This window comes from Syngnathus scovelli, chromosome 11, assembly GCF_024217435.2.
Source record: "Syngnathus scovelli strain Florida chromosome 11, RoL_Ssco_1.2, whole genome shotgun sequence".
NCBI classification, from domain to species: domain Eukaryota; kingdom Metazoa; phylum Chordata; class Actinopteri; order Syngnathiformes; family Syngnathidae; genus Syngnathus; species Syngnathus scovelli.
The window spans coordinates 6,495,444-6,510,506 of NC_090857.1; the positions used below are offsets into that span (position 1 = coordinate 6,495,444).

Here is a 15,063-nt window from a genome sequence, read left to right on the forward strand (position 1 = left end):
CTACGAATCCCAACGGAATCCTTGCATCACAAATTTGAACTGGCTGCAAAATCTCTCACATATGCATCCAGAAGAAGAAGCAAGAAAGGAAACGATGCCCATATAAGGTGGCGCTCACCTTCAGGTGGCTGCTGGCTTTGCACTTGAGGCTGTTGCTGTTCCACTTGTCTGCGCCGCTTAGCCTCCAAAACGGGATTCTCGTACTGAGTCTTCCTGTTGATATGACTTCAACCCAAAAGGAAATTGGAGACGAGGGCAAAGGTCAGAGAGGAGAAATGATTACAACGAGAGCATGAAGGTGATATATGTAATTATGGAGAGAGTTAATGATGCCCGAGAGCTTTTATGAGCAACCCGAAAAACCAATAAAACATATTTGAATTCATGTTTGGTCTCACACAAGGGAAGCAAGCAAATGCACACACACTTCAACACCGCATGTATTCCAAACCACATAAAGTAAATGGCCTACATTAGAGAAAACGAACAAGTGTGGCTGCGCATGTAATGACTGAAGCCATTATCAATTATCTTGTTTGGCAGCCAGTGCATCTATTCATTGCGTCTGCTTGGTGAATTGCTACACGACAGTGTGCAAGGCGTCACTTACTCAACATAGTAGACGCCATAGACTGGATCATCTATTTTCTCCCATCCGGGTGGAAGTTCTGAAAGGGAAGAAAATCTGGGTAAAATAAGGGAAGCGAACACGGCTTCCAGTAGAGAAGCTTTTGCCTCTGCGTCGTCTGTCAGTGGCTCTCCAGGGCCAGAGTGACCCCTCAACTCCCTATGCTGTCTGCTTGTCCCCTTGTCCCTGCACACTGCTGACATTTCCACACATCAGATAACAACTGAACAAGGACCCCTTGGGCAGATGGACAAATGGCACAGGAGGTGGGTACATGAACGGTTCACAGCAAAAATAGCCATGTTTTTTTTTGTGGTTAGCGTTGTTTTACGTGAATAAAGCTGCTCGCCAACAGTAATTGTTAAAGATTTCCTCCATAATGTCGGAGACAAAGGTTTAACCACCAGTCAGATTCTATGTATGCGAGTCGTTGCTCATTCTTAATATGAAAAGTCATGCTGTGCTTTTTAATGAAGACAATGGAGTCAACTGCAGATGCTAATAAAGGTCAAATGTGATCAACATTTCATCATCAATTTGTAATAATCTCTAATACGTGATTACTTTTGTTTGCTGAAGCTAAAGCAATCACTGCGCCCTTGGATCTGCTTCCTTTTTCATATGAAAAATAAAAATGAAAAATATTTGATCCCTATAAATTGCATCGGCATAGAAGGTCAGAAATTCAAGACTAGAGTGTTGCGCAGGAGGCGAGCAAGGCGAATCATAATCCAAATGTATTCAAGTGGAACATTAAACGGAAAGCCGCTACGCATCACGCTGTGCAAAATTGTAATCACCCGTGTGATTTCACACCGTGCCACCTCCACTCCATGACGAGTATACGTGCCCGTCCAGTTTGCCCGCCTTTGTCCTTCAGTGCACCCCACGCCATCTACTCGATCCAGCAGTGATGAATTACATGTTTTCGTTGCCTCTGATTCTTTGGAAACAGCGCCGTGATTGATTTGTCTCAAGAAAACACCCCCCTCAGCGAGTGAATTTGTGCACGCGTGAGCTGCTGACATTCATAAAGACTGCTCATCCTCATAGAACTGCACTTAATTGCATTCCTTTTGTCCACCTGTATTGGATTGCGCTGATCGATAAGTATCGAGCACGTCTTACAGGAAGGAGCTTCATCTGATCTGATGATTTTAATATGGCCGCCGCATAAGATGCTTAACAAAAGGAGCTGCTAAGAAGACAAAAGGTAACCGTCAGAGTTACGTCTCCACTTTTGCAGCTTCTGGAAGCTATAGACTGCTTCAACCCACTCATGATTAAATGTCAAATCATGAGGGATTTTGTGTTCTGTATTATGCTACTTCAAGGGATGATGACAACAAAAAAGCCTGGAGTAATGTTTTTTTTAAAGGGATAGAATTATTCTTAATTTCACAGCTGGGTGACGAAATGTTTCTTAAGCCTACTGCTTATTAAAATTGCATTTCTGTCATTCTAGGTCCAGAAAAAGCATGACAACCACATCAAGTGCTGCTATTATAATTCATCAGAGCTCACCTAACATGTCTCATGTCAAGTGTCTTCAGACACTTCCTATCACAAGTGGATGATAGGCTACTATGTGCTGCAAACATGTTCCCGTTTGCCTCAAACAAACATCCGTTAAGAGATGCTAATTATAACGGTCTCTCCCAGATAAATTATCATCTGTGATAAATGAAATCATGGCGCGTTAATGTGTGCGTGTGTGTCGGCGTGTGTGAACATGACTGGGATGTGTCACACTAGCTTAATGGCCAGATTTGTAAGCGCAAACTGTTTGTGAAAAGTAAAAATCCCAAAGAGTGGGCCGTGTAAGGTCAAGTCCGTGTGTAGCAAAATGTCTCAATTTAAAAAAAATGCTTAATGATGACTGAAAAAAGAAAAACTTAAATATTGATGAGTATTTGTGTGGCACAATATCGGATGAGGCACTTAACATGTGACTAAATATTTAATCATGGCTTAAGACTCAGAACTGGAGGCAAATAGTAACAAAAATTAATTTGATGGAAATTCACATTTAAGTCTCCATCCAAACTGCACGCTTAAGCCACTAGCTTTGTAAAAAAATAAAATCAGTATGGGACTTCACAGGCCAAAATTCTGATTATGAATTTAATGTGCATATATGAGCAAAATGCCATTGGTGTTGTGATAAAGTCACAAGTGTTGACAAGTGAGAGTTGTTGGGGGGCTACCCACCAAGAAGATCATTGTCCAGCTCCTCTGTATGAACCCCTTCTACTCAGCAGGTTGACAGACATCACAGCATCACAGGTCCAAGTGAAGAAGAAAGACGGCACAAATGCATAAGTGCATTAGTCAAATGTAATAGTCAAATCTGACCACTAGGTGGCAAGAGTTAATCAAATCCAGTGCTGTACAGTGAAAACCACTCAATGCACATGTGCTTTGAGTTGTGCTACAATCAAAAAATTTAAAGTGTAGAATACAAAGCGTTACCGGAGGAAACGCAATTCCTACATACATTGCAAAGTCTCGTGCACAAATACAGCATGAGCTATTTCATCATATTTGGTTTTCCTTCCTAAATTTGTGGGAAAATTTGCCATTCATTTTTTTTCCTTGACATAAACACATTAAAATTGAAAATGTGTCATTGGCAACTGCTGCTGTGATAGTGGAATGAAGCCCTTGCTCTACATTCCGAGTCTTACACTGAACTTAAGACACAGTCCCATAACCAAAACATGAAAACACGCAAGCACAAAACACAAACAGAAATTCATACCGTCATCTTCACATTCTTCCAGGGGTTTCTGAGGTTTGTCCAGGCACCGAGGGTCTATCCAAGAGGTGGTCTTTGTATTGTGGCTGAAAAGAACACAGAGGAACGACAGAATCATTTTGTTGTTCATATATATTGCATATTTATAGAGAGACTTTGTTGTATGCAGTTTGTTTCGAGTCCTTACTCTATAAAATAGACCTCTCCGTTCTCAGTGTAGGCCATCTCCCAATTGTCGGGCAGAGGTCCCTGAGGGTCCTCCGGGGGAGGATGGCTCAGGTTAGGGTGAGTCTGCTGAGTGCTCTCCGTGGTGGCCGGTGGTAAGGGGGTCGTCCCAAAGTAGGATGGGTCACTCCGGCGAGGGGTGAAGGGTCTCACCGAGCGATGAATTTCGTCGAGTTCGCTTGATTCTCCTGGTAGAGACGAGAAACGTGAGACATTCAGGTTCAACTGCCGTATAATGTCATCCGGTTTAAGGACGGGTGAGATTTTTGCATTTGTGATACCGCAAACCAAAATAAAGCAAGTTGCTGAGTCAAGTTTGCACTCTTTAGCAGACAACAGCTTGCTAGGACCACACAGCCATTCACTTAAATGAAGACAGCTGAGTGGGCAGTTCACACGTAGCGGGCCCGTGGGGTGCTATCACCTTGCTTCCTGTTATCTCGTTCTCACACTTGACTGGCACCTTCACAGCTCACACAGGCACAGACGGAAAATAAATAACTTTTGGTGCCACCTCCCCGAGAACACAAACAGCTTTCTGACATTTGACCGACTAATTGCAGAAAAGATCACAACACTTGAGCACTAAAATAAAAAAAGAGAAATGATGGAAATAATACAAAGCTAACTTTGTCACTCTTGAAATGAACCACCAAGTATTCATTCATCCTCTGCTGCTTGCAGCCAGATGGCACTATTTCATATTTTTGGTTGGACGGATAAAGAGCGACTTAGTCCAACCCAGAGAAATCCTCTACTCACCAAAGAAGCTCTTCTGTCTTCAAGTGCTCTGCCACAATTCCTTGATTTTTTTATTTATTTTTTTGGCTTATCCTTCCTCGCTGCCTGCGTGCGTCTCTGTAGTCACACGCTTGTCTTCACATGTGCCCCCCTTTTACACCTTCCCAACCACTCCCTCTTTGGCTTTCATTTCCTGCCACTTTTCATGATCGCCTCCCACTTTAGCCATCACCACTCAAAACCTCCCGCTGATTCCTTCTAAACGGAGCGGCAAGAGGATAAATCCCACTCTAGTGTTACAGTCTACATTAAATAGACCGTGACTTTTTTTGTCAGGTTGCTGTTGAAGGAGGTTTTATATTTCTTCAAAGTTAGTGCACTCACAGGATTAAAGTATTTTCTATTTAAAGGTGCCAGATATGGAATATGTATACGGTGATTATGAAAGTTGTTTAGACGAGAGAGGTTGTTTGAAATCCTTTTTACATGAATTATAAGTGCCTAATTTTTTACAGATGTTGAATTGAATGCAATTGGGTGGATTGAACAAATACATGACTGACCTTTGCCCCATGAGATAAATGAGATTTGTCCAGCAAAAGAGATTTGACATTCCTAGAAGACATGCATACCTGTGTAGCTACTGTTCATGTCAGGGAGGTCCTCGTCGTCCTCCAGCGGCAGTTCTCCAGGCACTATTCCAGCATTGTGCATGTCATTGTAGGACTTGCTGCGTCGGGGAGTGGATTCTTGCGAGCCCGGCAGGCTACCGCTGAGCCCGTCTGGCCGTGGGGCATCACCGCCGCTGCTATTGGTAATCACTTTCCCACCGGGGGGCTGCACCGGCGGCTTGGGTGTCCCATAATAGTTTCCTAGGCAACCAAGGAGGGGGGAGGAAGGGAGCAGGATTAACAAAAAAAGAGAAGAGAGAGAAATAAGGGTATTTTAGTCAGTGGACAACAGGGGAGGGGTCAACGTTTTTGTTAGGCTGTCTGTTGGTATGTGCGTGTGTGCGTGTGTTGGGGGATTTGCCAAAGCCTTTGTATGCAAATAGAGAGTTTTGAGTTTGTCTGGTGGAATGTGACGGACTTCTTTTAGAGTATTATGTGAAACAAATCAACGGAGGTAGGTTGCAGGAGGAATTTTGGACGCCATGTAAAGCGCTAACGCATACGTCATAGTGACCACGCCAAACTTTGCCTTGCAAGTGAACTAAACACTTTGATAGAAATGTTTCCTCTACAAAAGGTATTAAAAAAAACATTTCAATTATTTTAAATTTACCTTCATATGTTCCGATTTCCAACAAGGTTCCACTTTTTTCTAATTCCAGAAAATCCTGAACTGAAAGGAAGTTGTAGTCGACACCAGAGACTTCTCCTTCACGAGGGGGTCGGGTTGTACCTGAGGAAAAGAGTAGGAAGTAAACAAACAAAGCAAACAAACAAAGAAGGACAGCCGCTTAAAAGATCTTCACAAAGAAGACAAAAATATGGAGGCAATTGCGGTTGTCGTTGGAATGTGTCTCGAAAAAGATTCCCAACTTTAACTAAGCCAACGTACCAAATTTTCATGACAAAAATCTCATGGCACACCACCAAACAAAAATATGTAAAAGCTAAAATAATAAAGATCATCTCATGTCAAAAACTTATTCTACTATCTACCGGATGAGCATTAAATTGTTGTATCCATCACTTTGCTGACATACACAGCAGAAATAACAAAAAAACGGTTTCACAGTACAGTACATGAATGTTGCGCAATGTCTGTTTACATTCTTCCTTTACACCGGCTTCGAAGGTGAAGAGTCAATGGAGAGCTCCCATGAAGGTGCTACATTTGCCATATGTGATGCGGTGCGAGTACAGCTTGGCGTGTAAAGAGTGAGACCTGGCACTTGCTTTTAATGAGATAGCTGGCCAGTGTGGTGTCAATAGTAAACATGTTTACAGCGAGGCCACTTCAGAAAACAAAACAAACAACACATGACCAATCATGCCCTCTTTAAATGTCAGATACAACTTTCAAATTTGCTCCACAAAGCTCGATTCTCCCGTTTGTTCTATTTCTGGTTAATAACTATACCGTAATTAGCAATACAAAAAAAAAGGCAACCCCAACTTCTGATTTAGTTGTTATATCCCACAATCATTCTGTTACATGTGTGTTGGTAATAAACCGGTAAAAATAGATGTGTAGGGACTTTGGGACAGCCTCCCACTGCAGCCACGTTCAGTGACACAAGCGATTAATCACAGATGTGAGGTTGCAAACACTACGTTGGGCTAAAGCATGAGGCACATGCAAAAGGCTTGCCGAATCTTCTAAATGCAGCAGTTCTTCTTTGTCACAATAATAGATTGATTGCTTTTTATATATTTGATTAAAGCTGCAATATTGGGCCTTTTCAGAAGAACAATAAAGGGTTAATTGGTTTGGCCAATTAAGAGCTGCGAGAAATCATATCAAAGGTGACAAGTCTTGGTGGTGATAAATGTGCCTTGTTTTTTTTTTTTTAGCTTTAAGTCATTGCTTCATGGCAACAAAAATCATGGAGTTGATGAAATGTGATTTGGTCATTTCATCAGTTATCTTTTTTTTTTTTTCCCCTGCCAAATGTCGGAATTGACATCAGCCTATAGAAAATAATTAATATATATAAATATTTAATACAAACTATGTGATATTGAATTGGTAATGATAAGTTACTAATTCTATGGCACACACTACCAGACACAGAAAAGAAAACCAAACAGGAAGTGGAAATGTGATCAGTGTTTCAAATGAGATTTAAAAGAAAAAAGTGGAACCTTGGCTTAAACTCAGGAGGTTAGACACTATCATCTCTATAGACTTAATCAATTCAATGCCTTCAACAAAAGCTCCTTTGACCAAGCTGTTAAATGAAGGCTAGCCTAAAGACAGCCACGCAGAGAGAGACTAAGATGGGTCCTTACAAGTTTTGAAAAATAAATAACACCTTCAGAAAAGGAACACTTCTGAAAAAGGCAGAATTTGAGAGGCTCGGGATAAAATGAACATCTCATCACAAAGCAAACCCTGCAAGAACAGAGAAACAGGTATGGAGGTCACCACAGTCTGAAAAAGTGGGACAATGTAACAAATCGTGTCGTCTGTAGCAGAAGCAGCGTTAAGAGTCTTTTGCTGGTAAAGAGCCCATTCTTTAAAAGGCAACACAGCATGACGCGGGGCACTTGTTAATGGCCGTGTTGTAAAATATGGGTGTAAAACAAGCTCATGTGCCATGTCCTTCCTTTTGGAGCAGATGACAAAATACAGTCTAAGAGTGTTGGCAACCAAATGAGTCCTTTCAAAAATATACGCTGAAACGGCAGTTTTTGGATTTTGCTGCTTCAATTTGCAGCAAATAAAACATAGGCTGTTGTTGTTTTCTTACATGATTGTTAAAGAAGGGAGAAGGTTGTTGAGTTAGACGAGAATTGCTTGCGGCTTTGCAACTTTAACATCATGGCTAACGGGTGGGTGGCGTTAAAAAGCATTTCCATTTCAAAAGGTGGATCAGAGAATCCAGTAGTGAGAGATCTTAGGGGTCATGCTGTGGAATATCAAAATACACTCAACATGCACAAAATATTAGCATTCAGTAAGATGCCGTGCACTTTTACACCACAGCAAACAACTAGTCGACCAAAACAAATTCTAGCCAGACAATTGACAATTTCACATGTACGATAGATAACTTAGCAATCAGCATGGCTTGTCCGTTTGTCTCCTGTTACTAATTCCCCATCCTCTCTTTGTGCAAACAATACTCAGAAGAATTTCAGACAAACCAATTTGCTCCATGGGCAAACTCAAGTCTTTACAATTTACAGCACGATAGATTTTACCAGGCTACAAAGTCATACAAGTGAGCATGCATACGAGTTCCTGTTCTGCGCTGGCTAAACGGCCGTACATTTATGATTCCATGCATAGAAATGAGAAAGATTTAGACGCATAACTCAAAGGCTTGATAACCCCAGGAGAAAACATACACGATGCATACATGAGAAATGAGAGCGAGCGCAAGTGATGAGAGGCTGAAAGGGAATGTCAGTAGAGGAGCTAATCAAACCAGCATGCCATAAAAAAAAATAAAAATAAATAAAGCATAATCTTTCTCGGTCCTCAATGCTTCACCTTGAGATGCGTGACAACAACTTTTATCCTGCTCATTTAAAGAAAAACAGTTAGTCTGCCATCTGGTAGGTTGGAAGAATCTACAGGCTGTAAATCTTATGAACTCACTGACCTCCCGACTTGAGAGGATAGTTCGATTCATCTGACCTAATAGATACGCGCGCAGCCTTGTATCTTTAACAAAATCAGCAGTAAAATGCAAGAAAACACAAAAAGTAAATAAATTCCTCTTTGGCAACATATTCTATTCGTATTATAACTTGTGGGACTTGACATTTTAGTTGACTCAAGTCATTCTCCTCAAAACCTGCTCGTGGTAAACAAAAACATTCATTGCTTCTTTCTTCAAGCACTGTGTGCGTTGGAAGACAAATCCAAGCATCTCATCTATATTTAACGGACCGGGGACTATTTTAGGGGTGTGTATGGCCTCTTATTGTAGATGTGACACAAGTAAAATTCCTTCCAAATGTGAAGGGACGGAATGACTAGACAGAATTATAATTATCAGCATGGATAAACTATTTTTTTGACTTTGTGGGCAAAATGAGTTAATAGTTGTGAAAACAAAAATCAGGGGAGAAAATTGTAATTTTGCAGCCGTTCAAACATAATAGGTTTATGTATTGATACAAGCACAACCAAGATGAAGAAACAAATGTTTGTTTGAGAAAAAAAAAATAAAAGTTTGTTTTCCATTCATTAAAAATCTCAAAAGAAAAAAAAAAAAAAGGTACCCTGTGCCCTCAGACACGACATTGCCATTTAGCGCTGACCGACATTGAATGTTACGCTGAAGGACGATGTTGGGCTTGGCTCCTTGGATTTTGCATTCATGGCTGTGGGCTGGCAAATTTCGCGAGGTAACCTTCGAAGATCTCTCTTGAAACCGCAAAGCAGCCTCGCTCCCAATCTTGTCTTCTTTTTGTCTAATTTCAAAACATGCGAGGGAACCTGATTCATACACCTTCCTAAAATTAGTTCCAGGCTTCTTTTTCCTTTTGCGAACTCCAAAGCAACCACAAGGCGACAGAGAAGAAACACTAAACATGTCCATATGTTGCTAATTCAAAGGAAAACAGCTCCAGGTCAGTGTGTCCAAACATTCTCGAATTTGATGACCACATGAAGCAGGAAAAAAAGGAAGCCCACACTTGAAGAGATTTCTTTCCATTAAAACACATGCTGCAACATGTTGGTGTGAATTCAAAAATCAGTAAATAAAACTAATGATGGGGATGGAAATTGGTTAGTTATGTCAGTCTGTTTACTTAAACTTGGAGGAGGACCTCACTATATCCCAAGGCTCCAAAAATATTTGCATATTAATGATGACTCCACCCAAAGTAGGCTTTTTCCAATTCTTTATACAAACACATTTGAAGGTGACATTGTGATGAAAATCAAAATAAAAAGCACTTAATTTATGTATCTTTTCCTCACATTCTTTTTTAAAAAAAATATTGGTCGTAACAAAACAGAATTTTACGGTCTCCTCAGCATACTCTACCACCATTACACAAACTATTAAATTCCACTTAATCCAGATCATCCTAAAATAGTGTGATAGCATTTTAACTGGCATGGACCAAATCCTCTTGATTTACATCATCACAGGGGCAACGCGTTTCAAAATAAAATGTATTTATTAAATAAAAATAAAAAAGTAAGGACGGAATTTGGAGCAGAATGGTGAAAGTTCAATTCGCTGCAGACAAAAACAATACAAAATATGTCAATTAGTTGTTGGAACTGCATGACAGTTGTCTGACGCTAACAACGTAAGAAGAATATCAAATAAAATAAAAAAAACGACCTTTCTAAATATAAAATCCCTCAGTTGTATGATGTAAAATGGCACTGCGATATTCTAGTGTGGAGTGAAGTCTAATATTTTGATTCTGCAAAACCGCCGATTTTACTCAAACATTCATACTGCAACTGTGCCTTTTCTATTTCCTACATCTAGGACTTGGAATGTTTTTCCTCAGTGACTCGGGTAAGTTGATTTGGAACTACAAATGATGTCTGTCAAGGCAAAACTGCATAAACCGGATTTGGACGATCCAATTAAGATTAGGTACTAAAACATTTCAACAGGAGGAAGCCTAACCAGCTCGTCTAGCTTTAAGATAAACACACCAATTCAAACATTGACTCATGTAGGAGAAGCCTGAACACTATCATGTTCATAGGTTTTGGTGCAAAATCTTTTTTTTTTTTTAAATATAAATTATATTATTTTTATATTTTATAACCAAACTTTTGAATTTTTCAACCACCAAAGATTTTCCATAATAATGCAAAATCCACCACTGCAATGATTAGTAAGTAGGACATCATAAATGCATTTGGCAATGGTTCATTATCATAATTGTTCTAAAAATAGATGCCTCTATTCTTATTGGGGCTTGTGTGTAGGCTTGCGGGTCATTCAGGACATGACTTGTTTGAAAGAGTGCATTTTAAGCAGTTTGCCATACAGATGGCAGCGCTCATAAATTTGCATGGAATACAAAATTTAATTGATTGTATACATTAAAGTTTTGTGCAACATTATAAAAGGAAAACACTTTAAGGAGCTGTGGTACTAACTCTCGGGCTATTTGAGTGCGTACTGATGACGTGCATTGTCTTGGCCTCCGTCACAATAAAAAACGTCCCTGCTTTCATCTTTTGACTGATCTGCGATCAGGTTTTGATTCAAGCCGCCAATTTACTTACATTGATATGTAATTCATGAGAACTGATTGCAGAGCTATCAAATATATCTACAGGTGAAAAAAGGAAAGGTGCGATGAGTTGCATATCCAAACCAACATGAAACATGACTGCAAAATGAACCTATAAAAATGTTCTCTATAGCTCAACACAAGGAGAGATTATCATAATTTTGCATTAAGGTGGAATCAGTCGACACATTTTTTGGGGGAGGGTTAAATATTCAAGGAAGTTATCTTTCACTATACGAGTAGGTGAGCAGATTTGAGTTAAATCCTTTTCCCAAATCCTTCTACGATGTATCTGACAGACTGAAAAGCAATGTACTGTGCTAAAATAAAGCAAAACTGGACGTGTGGCTGGTTTATCACAGGCACTTGTAAATATGTATTCATACCTCTCAATAGAGGAGATGAGAGAAAATTCAGACTGCCTTAAAAATATGCAAACCGTCAGAGACCTCAACTGTTGTGCAGAAGCTTTTACAGAAGCAATTTGCTAAATAACCACAACAAATATGCTCTACCGATAAGATAGCCAAAAAGAAATTCACATTTCCCAGGAGAGGCATGGATCCACAAATATACACATAAACACACATACAGGGGAAGGCCAGCAGACTGTCGTCATTCCGCAGAGCCAAAACAGATCCGTCCACCATCTTGGCCACAGCTCGTCTGCCAGTTATTTTGGTTGCTGTTTTTGTGTGTGCGTGTTACAAATGCACACGCATAGCCATGATGACAAACTGACTGGGGTTTGTTTGCTCGCCGGGGGGTTGCGGCCATCTGTCCCAATAAAGGGTTAATCCAAGCAAAATTACCGGCCACAGAATCCAACAATTTCCAGTCTTTGCATGGCCTTGCTTGTTTTACTTAGGGGTCAGAGAGTGATGGTGGCGGTGGGGTGGGGGGGATGTACACACCATGACCATCAAATCTTCCCTCTCAAGAGAACCCCCTTCATGGCAGTTGTGGAGACTGAAATATCAACGTGGCTTTGGCTTTTCGGACATTGGTGCGGACACCTTTCATGCAGGACGGAGTGTTTTGAGTAGGGGGAGGGTGTTTTCACTGCTCCGGTTGACTGACACGGGCTCGTGATGATGAGAGCATGCACACGACCACCGGTTGGGGATCAAAACAGGCCTTTTGCCTCATTTTCCTCTTGGCGGCCAATGCTTTGTTTTCAGCTCTGAATGATTTCCACACGAGGTGAATAAATAAGGTCTGAGACTAGGGAAAAGAAAAAGGTTGAGAGATTACAGAAAGAATAACCTGAAGGGCCAGGAGTGCAGAGTAAAGCTAAATCAGCCAGAAAGCTGCCTGAAAATGCTCCCCCACCATCAACATGCACACATGGCCTTTTGTCTCATGATTGCACCCAGTAAAAGAAAAAAAAAAAGGGAAAAAAACGCACCATGGGCTAGCGGATACCTACAGCAACATGGAAAATGGAAAAGAAAGGCTCTAAAATGATCCATTTAGAGGGGCGTGGAGGGAGCGGGGATGGATGGATAAAAACGGGGAGGGGGAGGTCATGCAGGCAAAAGACAGATTGAGTGGAGAAAAGAAAGAATTAATAAGAAAACGGGAGGGTGAAGGAGAGGAAAGGCTCCAGACAGACATTTATGCAGATGCTGGACTGGCTTCCTATAATACGAAGCATGTCAACAGATCACATTTAACACAACCTTCCCAGAGGTGGAGTGTTTCCACCCAAAACATATACATGTGGGAAGTGACACTTTCTTCTCAGACGTCTACCTGTGAGACATGCAGAGATGGGCGATACCTGAGAGACAGGCAAGCACACACGCAAATACACACACACCTATACACACGCGGCTTCAGTTTGACCACAAAACATCAGCCTCCATTACTGGCAGCAATGTGCCGCCACCGCCGCCGCCGTCTCCCCCTGCTCACTCCTGATGCCTTCCGCCTGATGCACAGCCATCCTCGCCGCCTGCCTCCCCAGCTCTCCATCCCAACCCCCAACCATTAAATCGCAGCATCCCCTATTCCAATGAAGCACAAAGCACATACCTCCGTCAGTCCGCCTCTCCCCCTATCGTCCACGGAGCGCCGACAAGAGACAGAAGGAAAGAAAATCCATTCAGGTGGGGAAGAAAAAGCAGTGCAGATTCGCAGCCCCTTCGACACGTCACCCTCCCCGTCCTCCTCGCCAGCGTCTGTCCTCTGTCCAGCTTTGTGATGCTAAGCTAAAGTGAGCCAAGCTAGGCAGTGTCCGCACATTGGCTCTGAATGCACTCAGTCTCATTCCCAAACACACGCACAAACAGCAATGCTAGGCTTTTGTCTGTCTGTCTCTCTCTCTCTCCCTCACTGACTGATCCCCGCTGTCTCCCGTCTCACGGGCACCCACATGCACCCGCCCACCACCCCTCTTTTTCTCCCTCTTTCTGTCCCACCCTCCCCTTTTCCTGCTTATGCACCCCCATTATTTCCTCTTTTTGGCTCCCACCCCCCTCTCTCTCCCATGCAAGTCAAACTCCCATCAAGGTGCACTGGTCAATCGGTCAGCTCAGACCGATTGACCCAAGAAAAGATGCAGGTTATACTACAGAGTGCATTATATTCGGTGTGCATATCAGGGGTCCCACTTTATTGGCTAGAATCACAAATGAAGCATGAAAGTGCTGTTTAAAGACAAAGTCGAGTCAAAACATTTCTACAATAGGTCACAACACTCTATTCTGATTAATACTGTGTTTGTGAAATAGGAGTGAGGCAGAAAAAGCTGCACCCATTTTCATTTCAGGGGCCTGCCATTCTAGACTCAAAATGACATCATAGTGCCCAATTACAAACCCTAACCTTTAAAACAGACTTGTTACCTGAAGACTTGAGCACTGCGACACCATTTGCAGTCGAAGGCAAGAGGAGGCAAAATGAATCAGAACACTGGTTGGGCCACAATATATTTTGACTTCCCCTTTAAACATCAGTCCAATGCCATGTTTTGTCTAACTGTAGATTGCAAAATATCAGAGCGAGCCCGCCATTGTGCCGAAAATAAACATGGGTCAAAGTGACCTTTCAACACACTCCGCATAAAGAACCTTAGTTAAGGTTCTGCTGCATCAGCAATTCTTTGGTCCGTACTTAGGAGTAGGTCCGATACAATGTCTCCATTTGTTGTAATATATTAACTAGTATAGGTTTTTTTTCAGTATCACACTTTGTACGACTTTTTGTAGGGGAAATGGCACTTTGCGTCAGTGGGTGTAACGCTCAGCAGCAGGCACGCTGCCCGTTTGCTGATGCTCACAAGCCAAGTCCAAGTGTTTACCTCAGCTTTTGCTAGCTCACTGAAGCCAACATGCATTGGAGTGTGTGAGAGTGTTGTTGCATCTCTCCATCTGTCTTTCCTTCTTCATCTCCAGTTTACTGCCCCCCCCACCCCCTTCGCACACCCGAACACCACCCAACCCCCATCTCCATCCTTGCCCCCCCCTCCCTCCTCGCTGTCCTCTTAGCCTATATACGGGCCGCCCAATCGTCTGCGCTGTTAGCGCCGCGAATCCTTACTCAGAAAAGCACAAGCAGCACAGTGTCTGCAAACATCCCTCATTTAAGAAGCTCAAGCTGCGTGCATCTTTTTGACCACCCAACGTTTTGTTTTTTTTTCTTAATGGTACAACTGCAACTTGATGACGAGATTAAGGAATGCAACTACCCCAAGGGAGAGAGGGGGGACGAGAAGCAATGATGTCATGAGTTTGGGTCGGGGTCAGCAATGAGAGCGAGAGGGAGTGGAGGGTCGGCAAAGAGAATGGGTGTGCTGAATGTGCATTTGG

The 15,063-nt window shown here is 42.0% G+C and overlaps 1 protein-coding gene across 6 annotated transcripts in view; it reads right to left on the reverse strand.

Annotated features, from left to right (window-relative positions):
• Window positions 1-15,063, reverse strand: part of magi1b (membrane associated guanylate kinase, WW and PDZ domain containing 1b) — a 62,048-nt gene that overhangs the window by 24,219 nt on the left and 22,766 nt on the right. For all 6 annotated transcript variants that reach the window (XM_049734616.2, XM_049734614.2, XM_049734615.2 and 3 more), the window contains exons 3-9: window positions 5,637-5,756; window positions 4,985-5,224; window positions 3,574-3,799; window positions 3,390-3,472; window positions 2,840-2,878; window positions 611-668; window positions 119-225 (exon numbers count right to left, since the gene is read on the reverse strand). In XM_049734616.2, the coding sequence (XP_049590573.1) occupies window positions 119-225; window positions 611-668; window positions 2,840-2,878; window positions 3,390-3,472; window positions 3,574-3,799; window positions 4,985-5,224; window positions 5,637-5,756 (873 nt within the window). The remainder of the gene's footprint in view (window positions 1-118; window positions 226-610; window positions 669-2,839; window positions 2,879-3,389; window positions 3,473-3,573; window positions 3,800-4,984; window positions 5,225-5,636; window positions 5,757-15,063) is intronic.